The sequence below is a fragment of the Anneissia japonica genome, unplaced genomic scaffold (genome assembly GCF_011630105.1).
Source record: "Anneissia japonica isolate Jap-2015-1 unplaced genomic scaffold, ASM1163010v1 scaffold3019_len273136_cov204, whole genome shotgun sequence".
Lineage (NCBI taxonomy): Eukaryota > Metazoa > Echinodermata > Crinoidea > Comatulida > Comatulidae > Anneissia > Anneissia japonica.
Genome location: NW_022756235.1, coordinates 56,708 through 73,228, shown reverse-complemented (window position 1 = coordinate 73,228; position 16,521 = coordinate 56,708). Strand labels below are relative to the sequence as shown.

At 33.7% G+C, this 16,521-nt stretch overlaps 2 protein-coding genes across 2 annotated transcripts; one reads left to right on the top strand and one right to left on the bottom strand.

Annotated features, from left to right (window-relative positions):
• Nucleotides 1-16: 16 nt before the first annotated feature.
• Nucleotides 17-10,949, bottom strand: LOC117124142. The gene is made up of 12 exons (XM_033270289.1): nt 10,829-10,949; nt 9,694-9,733; nt 9,137-9,272; nt 8,576-8,738; nt 8,151-8,292; nt 7,554-7,681; nt 6,915-7,005; nt 5,710-6,461; nt 4,695-4,764; nt 4,465-4,531; nt 3,960-4,054; nt 17-2,457 (listed from the first exon to the last, which is right to left on the bottom strand). Exons 1-12 carry the CDS (start codon nt 10,849-10,851, stop codon nt 1,840-1,842), a joined length of 2,325 nt encoding a protein of 774 aa, XP_033126180.1. The 5' UTR covers nt 10,852-10,949; the 3' UTR covers nt 17-1,839.
• A 41-nt stretch (nt 10,950-10,990) lies between these two features.
• LOC117124143 (DNA-directed RNA polymerase I subunit RPA34-like) lies at nt 10,991-16,521 on the top strand. Its single transcript, XM_033270290.1, has 8 exons — nt 10,991-11,139; nt 12,244-12,372; nt 12,689-12,803; nt 13,010-13,111; nt 13,413-13,467; nt 13,771-13,905; nt 14,930-15,043; nt 15,645-16,521. The coding sequence occupies exons 2-8, from the start codon at nt 12,257-12,259 to the stop codon at nt 15,914-15,916; spliced, it is 909 nt and encodes a 302-aa protein (XP_033126181.1). The 5' UTR covers nt 10,991-11,139; nt 12,244-12,256; the 3' UTR covers nt 15,917-16,521.

Below are 16,521 nucleotides of genomic sequence, written 5' to 3'. Positions count from 1 at the left end.
TAAGAGACAGCCCTATGCCTGTTGCCTAAGCAATTTTATCTGAAGATAGCTTAAATTGTAAACTACCATTCCTATAAACTGATATATTAAAGATTTTATCAATGATTGTAAAGTATATAAGTTATAGGCCTACTGTATTTTCATGATGCATTTTAATTTTTAAGGTACTTATTTTTGAGTTGATATTTAATAATGGTAACACTAACATGTGGTTCATAACCAAAGTTGCTCAAGATGCAGTATATTATTATTTTTTTGAAAACCAGAAATGTTTTTGGCAGTATCTTCTACATGTATCGAGGTTTCACACTTACGGAACAGAATGTAATGCATGTAATTAGTCATGTTGCCTGGCATTGTTTGCTGGTGGATGTAATGTACGAGCCGTACAGTAATAATATTCCTGTATGTTCAAGTGTGGTATGTATTTGATAAGTTATATATTATGCATAGATGGTTTGTCAGTGGCGATGCCATCAGAAGTTTACTAACTGGTCAAGCCCCCCTACCCCCATCAAAAATTAGTCACAACAAAATTGAATATATATAATGTTCTAAAATATCTGTCTCAGAACAGTTTAAATTGAAAGAAAATTGACAAGTTTTGACAAACTGCCTCCACAGGATTTTTCCTCTCCTTGTCGGGACAGTTTCCCCTCCTATGCATGTTCTAGAACCACCTCTGGTTAATAATTGTGATTTTGACCAATGCTTGAAAATCGCAAATGATTTACTATGTTTATTGTAAAAAATAATAATACAACTATATTAAAATCAAGCACAATTATTGACAGACTCTCTTGATATTTGCCTTTTTTTTTTGTCCCACCAAATTTTTTTTCGATACAATAGTAGCACAAATGTCAGGAATATAAAATGTATATATAATTGAGAATTTATTTCATGTATTCCTTTGTATTGTATACCAATAGATAAAATCTTCCAATAAAGTCAATATGATTCAAAGAAAAATGCTGTTTGGTTGTGCAAGTTTATTTCATTGTTGCTATGTATTAGGTATGGCAGGCATCAGCCATTCAAAAAATGTGGAAGATTTAATATGAAAGGTTTTCAGAATTGCAGAATAAAAAATCAAAGGGAGATCAATTTTGTTATGAACTTTTATTACACAACAAACTCCAACAAACTCTGTAAATATTGCACAGTCCTCATATTGCGAATGCTGAATAAAAAAATGATGAGAGAATAATGAACATAAGAAATAATATACATTGTTAGCTTCTAGACAAATGCACTGTTTCGACAGTGATCAGCTGCTGCAATCACAATGTAATGAGGCGCATGCAATGGATCATTTTAATGATAATCCGCTGACAGCATTGCACCATCAAGCAATCATGTATTTTTTTTGTTGTATAATCTAAAACTATACATACTGCACATCTTGCTGAAAAAAACATTTTAGAAAATAATAAAAGTGTTTCTAGACAAAATATGCTTACAATAAACAACTGTCAACATATCACAAATAACACACAAGTGTTTTTATTAATGTATTTGAAATATCAGTTTAAAATTACAGAAATAAAAGGACTAATATCAATTTTACTAAATCTTTTCTCGCTTAATAAACTTCAACAGATTGCATAAATATTGCACAATTTTAACACAGTGAACATTAGCTTTGTCGTGTTTCATTAAATAAAATATGAAAAATGATTCAGGAAGAAACTGTGTCCCACTTCCAGACATAAATATTGACTGGAGGCTTATCTAATGCATACAATAACAATACCAGCATTAACATATATATTTCAAAATATAGTATAAATTACATTTGGTAATCATACAATAACTTGGCTGCCAACTTATTCTATGTTACTTGTTCACATTTCTAGTACGAAGGGAATATCTTACAGAATTGTTCTCATTTTCCATGGATTGACATTTCGGACACCTGTTCTCTTTATTGTCTTCGCTGACAAGTTGAGAATCGTGATAACCTGCACCACAGTCTTCTATATCTGTGTTATTACTTGGTTGAACATGACATATATATTGCTTTAGTTGGGACTGAATTGAATCATTAAGACTGGATTCTGTTAGTATTTCTGTATGGTTCTCAGTAGGCTCTTGTAAGCTGACCAGGTCTGGACATAGTGTTTGCACTACAATTTGCTGGGGCTTGCTTTTCTCAACACTTTGTACATCGGTAGGGCTTAGGCATTTACAGGTGGTGCAGTGGCCACCTGTTGTCTGTGTGCTGCAGTCAATTCTATTGGCTGGCACCTCTTCCGCACTGTAAAACTGGGGACTATTGTCACATGACCCATGTTGGAGATTTCCTTCAACGCTGCCCTCTTTATTCTCATTTAGCTGATCACTGATGGGATCATCAGTTGAATTAGCAGTTTGATTCATTTTCAAAACAGGGGTGTTCAGTTCCTCTAATGCTTTGTTTAGATCATTATCTGCACTAACATTTGTAGATGATCCCTAGAAGTGAAATTAAATTAATGACCATTTAATAATTAAACTAGTGAAAATATCTAGCACAACATTTTTAAGTGGCAAATCCGAATTTCACAAGATAGTTGAAAGTAGAACCTCGATTTTACGTACGGTATGGGACCGGAGGGCATATGTAAATCAGGGGATTCGTAAAATAGAGGTTGGGTTAAATTTGTGGTAACCTTTGACCTAATATGTACGTAACGCTCAATATACGTATGTATGAACGAACGATGTTACCTAGCTAGGCTAGACCTAGCCTCTAGGCCTACGAATAAAACCATGTGTTTAGTGTTTTTATTCATCACTTTACGATGTCATAATAAAGTGTTAAATAAAACCATGTGTCTAGTGTATTAATTCATCACTTTATGTCTTTTATTTAACAAAAGAACATGAAAATATTGTAAGATTACCTATACGACAAAGGTATAACTTGGGAATTCCCCTTCATGCCTATTCTAAACAACAGAGCTGTGGTGTTGTCTGGGCCTGTTAAGACAAAATTAAGCCCATGTGCACTGGGCGAGCAAACCAATTAGCGTTTGTGTACGTGAAACAGCAAAACCATGTGTACTGCACTGGGCGAGCCAACCAATTAGCGTTCGTGTACGAAACTATGCCTACTCAGCTTCGTGTAGAAAATTAGACCAGACAAGTTTTTCCATGGTTTGCCACACGAAGCTAGGAGGAAAGCAATTATTTTGAGCACCATCGGTAGTTGTTCATCTCACGCAGTTCACTTGGTTTTAGATTATAACAACCCGGTATTAGACTCAATCAACGTTGCTGTTTAATGATAATACGTTGCATCATGGTTTGTTTATGTTATAGTTTTTTTACTTATGGTTGCTCTGAAAAGGGCCGTTTTTTTTGAATATTTTATTATTATTTTATATTAAAACTGAGGGTTCGTATAACTGGGGTACATAAAAACGAGGTTCTACTGTATATTTATTACGTAGGATGATCACCAGTACTCTTTTGCATAGATTGTCTTTTTTTTGTTTTCTCTCATTTTTATTTCTACCTTAAATTTATAGACGACAGTGTACCCTCCAATTCGAGACCCATTTAATTCAAGAACACTTTTTTTTAAGAAACAAATAAGTCTTCAATCTATTAATACTAAGCTAACCCTCTGGTGACGGAACCCTGAGAGCACCCCAAATTTTCAGATCCCAAGGGTTGTCTCAAATTGAAGGACGAACTGTATTTGAGACACTCCAAGTTCATGCTAATGTCATGAATGCGTATTAAACAAATGGAAGCAGGGGTGGCATCCCCCACCCCACCTCCCCCCATTGGGGAGAAAAAGCACAATTTGTCGGGGGAAAAAGTTATATGTATTTTCTACATATTAGTAGACACTAAAATTGATTAAATAAGCCTTTGAAACCCCTAAATTATTAAAATTTGGACTACTTTTGAAACCTTTTAATCAAAGCTCGACCACGCCCACATTGCTGATGAGCAACACTTCATACCTGAGATGATAGGTTGCCTTTGATTGTGAAACACTCTTTGTAGTAGTCATTGACATAGGAAGACTGGGTACTGGATAATGCTGAGAAATCTCTATCTGAAAAGACATAAATTACATTTCAATTGCACCTGTGTTCTGATCTATTTTAAAGCAATCAGTGGTTATAATTATATATCATTAATACAGTAAAATAACTCCACTGCAAAAATGTTCAAAATGTGTGAAGTTCTAAATAAAAATACATTCGATTGTTTTCTTTCCCAAATTCAAAAGCTATACTACCGTATAGTGACTATACTTCCTTGGCTTTTCATTTGAGATATCATGTGCAATATGTTTTAGTATGCACAATAATGGTGTAAAGCTTGCTCTAATGGAAGAACTCTTGTACAAGCGCAAGCCAATTTTTGAAGATAATCAGCTACATGGGCATTTCCATCTGTTATAATTAGGATTTGTATAACTGTATGATAAATCTTCATTATAACGGCTATTATTATATTTACCTAATGCAGTGTCATCAATCTGCTGGGTTGTGATCCCATCCATTAGTTCATCATCAAGAGATAACAGCTGAAATAAATGATTTATGTCATTACTTTGAACCACATGGGTTACAAGCTGATTTGACCAATCACATAAAAGGAAATTAACATCTGAATGTTCAAAAGCCAATCACAGATATCTAGATAGCCTTGACCAACTAGAAGGAAGTAACCTTTGATTTTTTTTTTACCTCTCTGACCACTTCATTTGTTATTGTGTTCATTTTCAGTCTAGTAGTCTCTTTCTGTACATCGTCATGGCTGTGAAAGATATAGATATTCAATATTATTCATCAAACATTATTGATATTAGTTTCATCTCCTTAGAGAATATCACCATCTATCAATGCATACACTATGTAGCACTTATGTATCTTACCCACACTTGTAATTATTGAAATAAGAAACCCAATATATCCATTAGTGCTTTATGTCCAAAGCTTTCACCAAAATACGAACATAACATTTAACCTTTAACTGTTAGATAGTAATTTTAGATGCTAGATGGAAATGGTACACCTTAGAGAGATGTGCAATATGAGACTACAGTATTAAAAACAGATGCACAAACACTTATGCCTATCATATATAATAATCATTTTACCATTATCATTTAGTACTCAAACAAAGAAAAACCACATTGATCCAAGTCAAAATAAAAATTAATGTTGCCAAAGCCGAACCGACCCAAACTCTTAAGTTTTGTCCACACTATCAAGTTTGTGCACCCATATAAGGGCATGATGATGTCATATTCTATCCAAATATAGGCATATCACAATTTTGAGTATGGACAGAGCTTAGACCACAAATAGTTTTGAAGTTAGAAATAAAAGTAATTTGAAGAAGGGAAAAGAAAGAAATAGGGAAAAAAGTACATAGAGGTAAAACAAAAAGGACAAGGTACAGTAACAAAAATAATAAGAAACAAGTATAGAATCTATAATAAAATAAAGGAAAGAGAAAAATTGATAATTGATAAATTAAATTGAAGATTTTGTTAGTGAATTTATAATTGGAATTTTAACAAACATACTGTATACTGTAATACTTTTTGGGTAGGTAATTTGTGCAATTTTGCCTCACTGTTTTGCTTTTCCAACAAATCAATATATTAAATTAGTAGTCACTGCACCTTGGGATAGCACACTAGATAGATCGCGCATTACAAATGCTGTATTTTATTAGTATATTTATTTTCTTTACCTTTGGCTTGACATATTCTGTCCATCTGTATCAAATATAAAGCTTCTCCATCCCAAATTACTATCAATTTCTGCTGTACTACCAAAATTGTTGAAACTGCCTTCCTTATACTGCTCCTGCTTGCGTGTGTCTACCGTCCTCTGACTAATTTGCAACTCTACGCCTTTCCATTGGCATGTACCTGGAGAGGTTGGCCTATCATGCTTTAGTGATGGGCCAGGCATTTGAAAATGTTCTTCTGAGGGTACTACTTGTCTATCCCTGTTTGCCTGATTTAAGACCATACTTAAATGAGACTCATAATTCATGTTACTCTCCTGGGCAAAACCACAGTGAGTTTTATTCTTTGATGAAAGATCAACACTGCCCTCTCTTGTCTGGAAAACACTACCATTTTCTTGTTTCAGAAATATGTTTGTTGGTTTATGTTCGATCCATGTCACTTGCGGCCAACATTGATTATCATTTTCAAAATCATTGGGAAATTTATGCTCTCGAAAATTGAATGGTTCAAGTTGTGGATTGGGAGTTAAATTATCTTGAGATGCCAAACTTGGAAGACGTGTTGATTTTGTAGGATCGGTATCAACGAGGCTGGAGAAACCCCTCAAAGATGAGGTAGATGATGGCACTGCATTTGAATAGGATGACCTGCCTATAGTATTGCACTTATTAACTTTGGGAATGATCACTCCTTTGAGAAATCTTGACACTTCTTGTTCTCGAGGTAATGGAGTTGAATTCTTAAAAACCTACAAAATATTGAGAGCACATATGAATAGATCAAATGGTCAGATCCATATTTGATTGATGTACATTATGTATATTGAATTACAAATACAGATTACCTTTGATAAGAATGTGAATAGAACATACAAATGGAAGGTATGTAAAATAATAATGCCAAGGATTAAACCTAGTGTGTATGTTACAATGCAGTGATGTCAGAACAGTGGAGATATACACTTTATTTTATATAAACTACAAAGTATTTTTGCTTAATTTATATATTTTTTACATTGTTTTTTGCTTGAATTACAAGACAGAATTTATAGTACATCAGTGACGGATACAAGAGGGCCCACTCAGCCCGGGTCTCCCCTAAATTTTTGTAGCATTTAGTGAATTCTAAGATGAAGAGTGTACATGGCCTGAATGCACTAATATCAACTTTAAAAAAAAAAGAATGGCATCGTAGTACCCACCTCACGTTGAAACAATATTTCAGGGCTGGATAAATGTGATGAGGAGAGATTTGGTCCTGGCCACGGGGAGGGAACAGAGTGGTCTTCTTTCCTGCACAATTGTCAAAAACAGATAACAACACATTAATGATAATAATATAAACCCTTGGTATAACACTCTATAAGCAAAATTTTTAAAATTACAAAATAACAAGCAAATATTATGTCAAAACGACCTCTATCATTAAACAAGCAGAGACGCTTCTTCAGATGGTAAGGTAATGGCTGTATATACTACACTATAGTACCTCCTTCACTAAAAATATTAATCTGGTTGCTATCTGCATAGTCTGGCTTCCAGGCTAAAAAATTTGGATTACTCATTTTTTATTGCACCTAATGCGTGCCATACCAAATTTGATTGGCATCCCATACTCGATTTCTTTCTTATTCTGTCTCTAAATTAACTTACTCCTTGGTGGCGCTGTCCAGAATAAGAAAAAAATAATAAGGGACTTATGGTATGTCTACCATCTGTAAAGCAATAATTTATGGGCTTGTGAAGTTGTTCACCATTCTAGTGTGTAGCATAAAAGCACTGGCTGCTACACATTACAATACTGTAATAGGAAAAAAGCACATGGTAGCACATAAACTGACCTATGGGTTGTTGACCTTGCTTCACCTACATAACTTCTTGTGTTTCTATTTTCCATTTGTGTACTCTCATCAAACAGACTTCTTATCAAACCATTAGATGTATTCGGTTGCGAATAGGAAGAATATTTCTGTGGTTGTAAATATTTTGTTCAATAAATTTAATTTGAAATCAATTACTTGTATAAAGAATACATTAAAAAATTTACTTGAACTCTAAAATAATACCAATAATAGTGATAATGTTAACATAATAATAATAATACTGATACCAATCATTCTAATTATGAAAAATATATATAGTTAGCAATAACAATAACTTGCATATAAGTGCATTATTTTCAATCCAACAACAACAAAAGCAGCAGCAACAACAGCAGCAGTGGTATATCTAGAAGTCTTAAAATGGGGGGAGGGCTGATAGGGGCGCGAAGGTGAAGTGGGGGGTCTCGATGATCAGTTGAGGGGCGCTAGTTCATAAAATAAGGTGATTTTTAAACTAAAATTTTTTTGAGGGGCGTGCACTCCCACACCCCCTAGATAAGCCACTGAACAGCAGCTGCAACACTGACAACTGAAATATTAAGGCATACATCTTACCATTAAATTTTGAGAGTCGTCTGTCTGTTGTGCATCCTTGTAAACAGAATGTCTAGCCTGGAGTTGAGATATCTGGGAGAAATTATTTGTTGATGTGTTTTCGGAAAGAATGTCACTACAGATATGGTCAGATTTAGTAGCTCTAAAGAAGAAAACAACTATTCAACGTTTTGGCTATATACATAATATAATAAACCTTCTGCAAAGGAAACTATCTTAAAAGTAAAACAACCAAAGCAGTACAAACTTAATAGCAACCACAGCTTAAGCAACAACAATAAATTAAGAAATATAATAATAAAGAATACTTTATATATTTTATTAGAACTTTATATAGTAATTATATTATTAATATTATATATTAGAAATTTTAAAAGCTACACACAACTCATAACAGACCATGTTTCAAAATACCTTAAACCTACCTTGGTACATGACAATCTTGCAATTCCAGCTTAGATGGTGTCTCAATCGGTGACATTGGTAGTTCCAAATTTCTTTCTCTCCTGCGATAGTTAACAAATGGGTCGTAAATTCTTTCTAAATCAACATGCTTAACTCTCTTGGAGTTCTTTTGCAGTGATTTACCTGGAGAAAGAAAAGATATAATTAGTAAGTAGTTACTTACTTATTTAAGGCCTTTGCTCCTTTAGCAGCATAGCCATCGACGACCTCTTTCAATCAGTGTTGCTTTCCCTGCTTCATACATGGTTTGAATGTTACATGCTCCTACTCTAATAGTGTGCCTTGGTGTTAGAAGATGTTTCAATGAAGCAGCTTCCCATTGTTCCTGTGGGCTTTCACTGAACTATGTCATAATCTTCCCACTAGGTGTGAGATAATTAACTAGTGACATGTCTCAATGAGATCATGTGCACTACAGAGCAGTAATAATAATTAAGGTCTTGTATCATGAAAAAGCTATGTAAACATAGACATTTTATTAAGTTGTAAACTAAAAATAACATTAAGTGTATGCAAGGCACCTTGGCTTGTCTTGTGGAGGTGATTGACCGTTTGTATTGAGAGTAAATCCTGACTTATGGCAACTCGGTTCTTGCTTGGTGAAGCATCACATACACGATTCAACTGGTTCATAAACTTTTTCTTTTCAAAATATTCCTAATAAAAGGAAAATATGTTTTATAATATTAATAAATTATTAGAAAATGATGAAAAAAAATGACAAAAATCATAATCCTTGAAGAATTCAATTGTTCAATATGCCTTTAAAGGAGTAAATCTTTGGTCGTTGTTGTTACATATTTACAGTACAAAGAAGGTTTACAAAATCGATTTATACCCCTGGTGCTCAAACATTTTCAATGTGATCCATTTTCAGAACCCCCATTTTGAGGTGACCATGAGAATTGCGATATATAGAACTCTGTATTTAGAGGGTTTACTTATATGTGTTGTGACCCATAATTTGAAAAACAATGTTTAGAATAGAGCCTACAAAACTGTGTTGTCTTTGATTTATTTAGGAATTGAGAACCATCGATATTCAATCTCTGCTTCCTTTCAAATTGGCCAGCTCTACCTTTTGAATTCTCTTTTCTTCTTTTGCTCGGACACGTTTCCTGATTTTTGAGAAAAAAAATATCATTAATTAATACAAAAAATGTGAAATGCAATTCATTTGATTTATTGTTGTAATATTACTGTATACAGATTTGAAATTGAAATTGTACATTTATTCAGAAATTTCACAACAAATTACATTACAAATTGTTAACATAGGCATCAAAAGAAGCGGTGGCTTGTCAGTTTGCGGGACCTCCCGGATAGGGTTGTGACATAGGCCTAGCCTCGGGTCAACTAGTAAGTAACAGTGAATATACTAGTACAAAAGGCTAGATTACACTAGATATTTTACTTTTTTTGCGTATTTTACCTCTATGACATAAATTGTTTTAGCCATTTTGTCTATTTTAAAGTTTTATTTATTTGAATGTTTACTGCTTTTATACTGATTGAATTTAACATTGTTCCATCAAGATTCAGCCATCATGCAGTTTCTGTAAGTATATGCCAAAAAACTTTAATTGTATTTATATTTGTAATTTTTTATATAAAATATGTATAGGCCTAGATAGAGAAAACAAGTATAGTTTTTCTAGTCTGTTGTTAATTATTGGACAACTCAAACTTTTATTGCCGTTTTGACTTACTGCTGTTTTGGTCCATTGCCTTTCTGGTAAAAAAGCGTTGGCGTTTTTAGTTTATTGCCATTTTGATCATTGCCGTTTTGGTTTATTGCCGTTTTTACTATACTACTACTACTCCTGTAGTACTAGCCTTCCCCTTTTTTAGGCCTAGGCCTAGTTAGATTAGAAAGCCCTAAAATCCTAGTGTTTTTGTAATTACATATTGGTTTAGGCTAAAGTACTAACCAATCTGCTAACTTGAGAACATATAGGAAATGACCTAGGCCTAGGTTTAAGCAATCCGGTGACAATTAGGCTAGGCCTTGGGGCAGGATAATGGGTTGGCCCGATAACGGACTCGTGGTGGGCCGTTGTTGGCTTTCGTTTTCGTTCGCCTACTACTAGGCCCAGCTAGCCTAGTAGCCTAGGTCTAGCTTGTTAGGAATATCTATTTCAATTTACTCAGTTGTTTATGTAATGATGACAGCCAACGGATAATGTTGATATTTTATTTGAAAAATACAATACCTTACTCCACCAACCCAATTCATTTCGATACATTTAGCCTTAATTCTGTACCACAATACTTCTTTCTGAGAAGCCGTAAGTACGCGCTGCAATTTAATTTTGGTTTTGATTTCTGATGAAATGAGTCTGACTGTGTGTTTTGCGTCAACTAATCGCAATTCGCGTCAACTTATGCTATAGGTTAAATCTTGGTTAAATATACGAGCGTGTACACACGTGCTACGGTATGTGATGAAAATTTCCAACAAATACATGTATAAAATAAATAAATTAAAAAAGTCCGAGTAAAATTGGAGCTGTTACTTAGCTAGGTAAGTAACTTAATTGATAAATAATCAGGGGTTGATATAGCCCACTGTCTACCGTACCTAATCCTACCTATCTATAGGCAGCCTAAATAGTACCAGCTAGCTAGGGCCTAGCCAGGGCCTAGGTAGGGCATTAGACCTGGCCTAGGAGGCCTACTGCTGGCTAGGCTAGGCTTACGTGCCATTCACACAGTGTAGGCCTACTTTTTCTAGCCTGCCACGCAGTGGTAGCCAATTTTACGTTAGGTCCTAGACCAGGCCCAGATATAAAAAAAAATATTACAAAGTGATGAGGGCGGGGGGTTTTTTTTTTTTTTTTTTTTTTTTTTTTAAATAAAATATTGCTTTTTTTAATCGATAAGAGAGGGACTGCCAGACTGTATATTTAGGCCTGCGTGAGGGAATAGGCCTATATTCTCCATGCAAAAATTTGACCTAGAAATCCATCACTGCTTCAGAAAATAAAAGGGCCGATTTCCACACAGATTTTGCTGAAATTTTTTAATATATTCTCAACTACAACAGTTCTTTTTAGAACTACCTACGTGGTGTACTGCAAGCTTCAACATATAAATCTTAATATATATATAAATAACCAATGCAAAAAAGCAGCAATTACGATTCCACAACCTATTTTTTTAATGATGTTCCGGGCAAATTTGAGCTGATTTTATAGATATTCTCCGCACAATTAAAAAACTTTACAGTATGGAGCAACTGTTTTATTTGGCAAGAATAGTGTATATATTGTATAAAAACTGGTTTAATGTATTGTTTTATAAAGAAAATGTATTTCCAGTGACAAAATTAGATTTTATGCTGTTGAAATAAATAATGTGGCAAAAAAAATTAGATTTTATGCTGTTGAAATAAATAATGTGGCAAAAAAAAAAAGTATATTCCTGCATCAATATTTCCCAAATTTTTTACGTGGATGGGAGTGATAATCTAGCAAATTCTTCTATCTGCCCAGAGAGAGTGCCGAAACCAAAGTTGCAGAGCATATAGATATAGCATAGCCAGACTGAATTTGTTTTCTGAAATTTTTGAATACTTTCTTTAAACACGAAATAACAACCCATTTCTATTACTTAATTGAATCAAAAGAATTACAGCAAGAATGTCTAGGCATACACCTAAAAAAAGGAAGAAGCATGATTCTACATCGTCAAGTTCAGACGGAGAGTCAACAAATTTTAACCCTGTAGAAGAGGAAATTCCATCCACAACTGATAAGTAAGTACTGTGCACCGTCCAATTTGAGACCCCTCTAATTTCTAGACCCCTCTAATTTGAGACCACTTTTTTAAATACCAAATTAATAACAATCGTCAGTCTTTTAACACAAATCTAATTCTCTAATTGAAGACCAAACCTAAAGACCCAAAATGTTCAGTTCCCAAAGGTGGTTTGTATGATTGAATTACCAAATATTTGGTGAATGTTGGAGACATATATTGTTTACATTTCTTTCATACGTGAGGCTCTGGATTTATGTATTAACAACTCTGCTCCATTGATTTTATTGTATTATTATTGTTGTTGTTTGTAGGTTCGTCTGTCCAGACAAATTCCAAAAAATTAAGCCAACATACGACACACTCTGCCTAGAAGACGTCAAAGGAAATACCAACAAAGAATTGTGGTTAATAAGAGCCCCATTAAATGTAAGTTAAGTAAAATACAATTAAGTTAAGTAATACAATTTTGCAAGTATGTTAAATTTTTGCTTATGTTGTTTTTCCACCTATAGTAATATAATCCTTGATTATATACCTGTAACTAGATTTAAATTTATAAAGGGTAAATGATAAACAGGCCTACATACACATAAAATATTATATTTTTGGTCATAAATATGTTTAAATTTCAGTTTGACTGTAGCTTGTTGGATGGACAAAAATGTATTCCAAATGCACAGTACAAGTTGGGTGATGATACTCAATTTGAAGCTATTGTGAAAGAAACAAAACAGGTAAAAGTAAAAAATAAAATTTTATTTTGGAATGTATCATAAATTTTGATGCTATAATTTCATATAGAAATTGCACCATATATTTTACTCCAGTTATAAAATTACAGAAGAAATGGATGGTAATGAGAATGATGATGATTGAGAAAGATAATGGTGATAAATATGATGATGAGATGATGATGATGAGGTGTTGGGAGAAGCAGTGATGACAATAACGACGACAGCAACTTTATAATCATTTCAATACCTGATAATCTTCATAAATATAAGTATAATTTTATTTTTGTGATGCAATGATCAGGTTGGAAATATTACAGCAGTTTTACCATCCAAGAAAAAGAAGAAATTATTACCAGGTAAGAAATACTGTAGTACCCCATTAGGGGACACCTTGAGGACCAAAAAGTTTCCCCTTAATAGTGGTGTCCCCTGAATAGGGGTTGGCCATAGTGTTAAAAGATATGCTTTCCTTCTTTTTGTGGCTGAAAATTTGTTTTTGCTTAATAGGGGTGTTTCCTTAATTGGGGCGTCCCAAATGAGGAGTTCTACTGTATATAACATCAAATTTAATATCTATACTTTTGGTTTTTTTTTTATGAATAAAGATAACTTGATATATATTTATATTGAAAGATAATTCTTAGAATGATTTCTAATAGGTCCTGCTTTCAAGGGCCTTATTTCAGTCGTTAGCAGAGTGGAGGTTGCACCTGTAGACATCCCAATGAGTCCACCAAAGATGAGTTTTGACATTCCCACTGGCCTCCAGCAGCGCTACACACCGTTTGGATGTGGTGAGATAAACTAATGAAATATTACTTTACATTTAACTGTATCTATATTAATGATTATTCATTTCTGTTGGCTTTGTTTTTGTACAGTTCCAATCCCAGTCTTTTAAAACTGAAATTCTGCAGAAATTTTTTTGACACAAATAAACATCTCCAAAGATTATCAGATACCTTAGATCTGTCCACACTGTCAATTTTGTTTTTGTGACACATTGTTGTGACTTTGGGAGATATGACGTCATCATGCCCACGTATGCGCAATGCACAGAACATCTGATAGTCTGGACAAACCATTAGTTTGTATCACATAGTTACATCCAGAATAATTACCACTAAACACTGAAGTACCATCTTTCAGTAGCATAACTAGGATGGGGGTGCATGCTTCCCCACAAAAAGTTCCACCCACAAGGCACCCCCATTACCTTTTCTCTTCTGTGGCTAGTGCCTCACTTCCTGTTTCCCATAGCGTGAAATTTACCTACCAATAGATACAGTAATATAATACTGTAAATTTAATTCCGAGTTTCCTTGGGACCCGTCGCACCACTTGTTGAAAAAAATGTTGATCTGATTGAGGGTGTAGTTTACGTTCATTATTTTTTAAACTCATACATGATTTATGGGTTTTGTTTTATTTCTTCTGAAATGTTTATGCTTTATTAAAAATATAGCATAATATTTGAATAATCATAATGTATCAAACTGCATTGTGATACTGTTAATTATTAGCGAACGTATTGTTTAGGTAATAGGTTTTTAGAGACACCAGTTGCATATCGTAATACTAGCCTCGTGATGTCACTGTTACAGGCAAAGAATCGACAAGTGACAGGCAGCTAAAAACTGGTAATAAAAGTTGGTGTTTTTTTTTTTGTAAAATCCCACTTTTTGTACAACGCAACATCAAGATATGATCTTTCCCGTATATGAAGGACCTACGGTTTGAGTTTCGTTGAGGTAGGAGCTTATACCATGGTGAAGATGATTTTTGACTGGACTATATCTTTTTTATTATCATATCTAGGATCTCCATTAAAGAAAAGAAAGAGAAAACGTAAAAGGAGAAATGAAAAGGAAGAAGATGAACGATTTAAAGATTCAGTCATTAGAGTAAAAGAAGAAAAAGAAGATATTTTAGGTAAATACTACTGTATATGTTAACAATATATTATTATAAAATTGTTTTGCACAAGCCAGTTATGTACACTGGGCCTACCATTCAGAGTCGTTGTCTGAGAGTCTGAAACTCAGAGTAAGGAGTAGTGTTAGAGAGGTAGAGAGAAACTGGCATGATATTATGGCCTCAGGTTCCCACCCCTGCCATACCACTCCAATTTTTCAATTCAATTGAACCGATACTACCCGGTGTGGTCTCCAGTCCAAGTATTGATCGGGCCCAACATTGCTTTGGTGAAGCTGAATGGCTGAGTGGTAAAGCAGGGGGGGGGGGGCGCCACTAACTACAGCCTTAGTTGCTATGGTTCATTTCAGCCCCTGTTGTTGTGTAACATGTATCTACAATAAGCACCTCTTTACAGTGGCTAGGTAGTCACAGCCCACGCCCATATGCAATTCAGCACATTAACCCTGCAAGTTATGAGTTTTTCTCCTACCTTTACCTTTACCCTTTAACTTTGGTGATATTACGAGAACAGGTGTTTCAATGTTATTGATGAAAATTATGTCATTAAAATTTGTTTCATGTACTTATTTATACTCATGTTGCTTTTTGAAAATAGATACATCATCGAGTAAAAAGAAAAAAAGGAAGAAAGATAAGAGGAATACAAAACCAGAGGAAGTAGAGATGAATATAAGAGAAGAAACAGAAAGTGAAGAAAATGGAGTAATCATTCCACCTACAGAAATTAAAAAAGAAAATTATATTGATGAAGTAGACTTTATTATAAGTAACATTAAACAGGAACCTGAGGAAATGGATGGAGATGAATTAAATTTGATACGGAAAAGCACAAAGAAGAAAAAGAAAAAGAAGCATAAAGATGATTGATTACAGGAAGTTTCAGGAACAAAACATATATTACTTAAATTTGCTATTGTAAAATTAATACAGAAATATCGCATCTTCATTATTTTTGCATACAAAAATTCTGCTGCACACATTGACAACAAATTTACAAATTGAGGATGCACTTCATATGATCTGTTTTATGTCAGATTTTAAGTTCTAGCTGTAAAAACTTATAAAATTCCATGGATACAATAATTTATCTCTGCTACAGTGTGTATGTATTCACTATTGCAGGATTATGCAAAAGTAACAAATAGATTATTATATAATTTAGAACAGTAGTACATACTGATACCGTATGTTACAACTAAAAGGTCAAGATCACAGAAAGTTAAAAATTACATTCAAGTGGTGTAAAAGAGTTGAGCACTCTTTTTATTAATTCACGATATATTTACTTGGCTGGATTTAAATTTAAATATGATATTCATTTATTTTAAAGAATTAAAAGTATAACTATAACTATAATTAATTAAAATGTAGAGATATACCCTGGCAGATTGAATGGGAATCAGCTGATGAACTGTTTTCATATGAAGCAATCATTATAGAAGAAATAACACAAATAAAAAAGGATAATATTA

Bases quoted from the DNA above. Each gene is read 5' to 3' on its own strand.
- LOC117124142 (XM_033270289.1), bottom strand. From the start codon at position 10,851: ATGAATTGGGTTGGTGGAGTAAG. The intron at 8,739-9,136 runs GTGCCTTGCATA...TTCTTTCTCCAG, and splicing joins CCTCCACAAGACAAGCCAAG to GTAAATCACTGCAAAAGAAC. The intron at 2,458-3,959 runs GTATGAAGTGTT...TTTCACTTCTAG, and splicing joins AAGGCAACCTATCATCTCAG to GGATCATCTACAAATGTTAG.
- LOC117124143 (XM_033270290.1), top strand. From the start codon at position 12,257: ATGTCTAGGCATACACCTAAAAAAAGGAAGAAGCATGATTCTACATCG. The intron at 12,373-12,688 runs GTAAGTACTGTG...TGTTGTTTGTAG, and splicing joins ATTCCATCCACAACTGATAA to GTTCGTCTGTCCAGACAAAT. The intron at 12,804-13,009 runs GTAAGTTAAGTA...TTTAAATTTCAG, and splicing joins TAATAAGAGCCCCATTAAAT to TTTGACTGTAGCTTGTTGGA.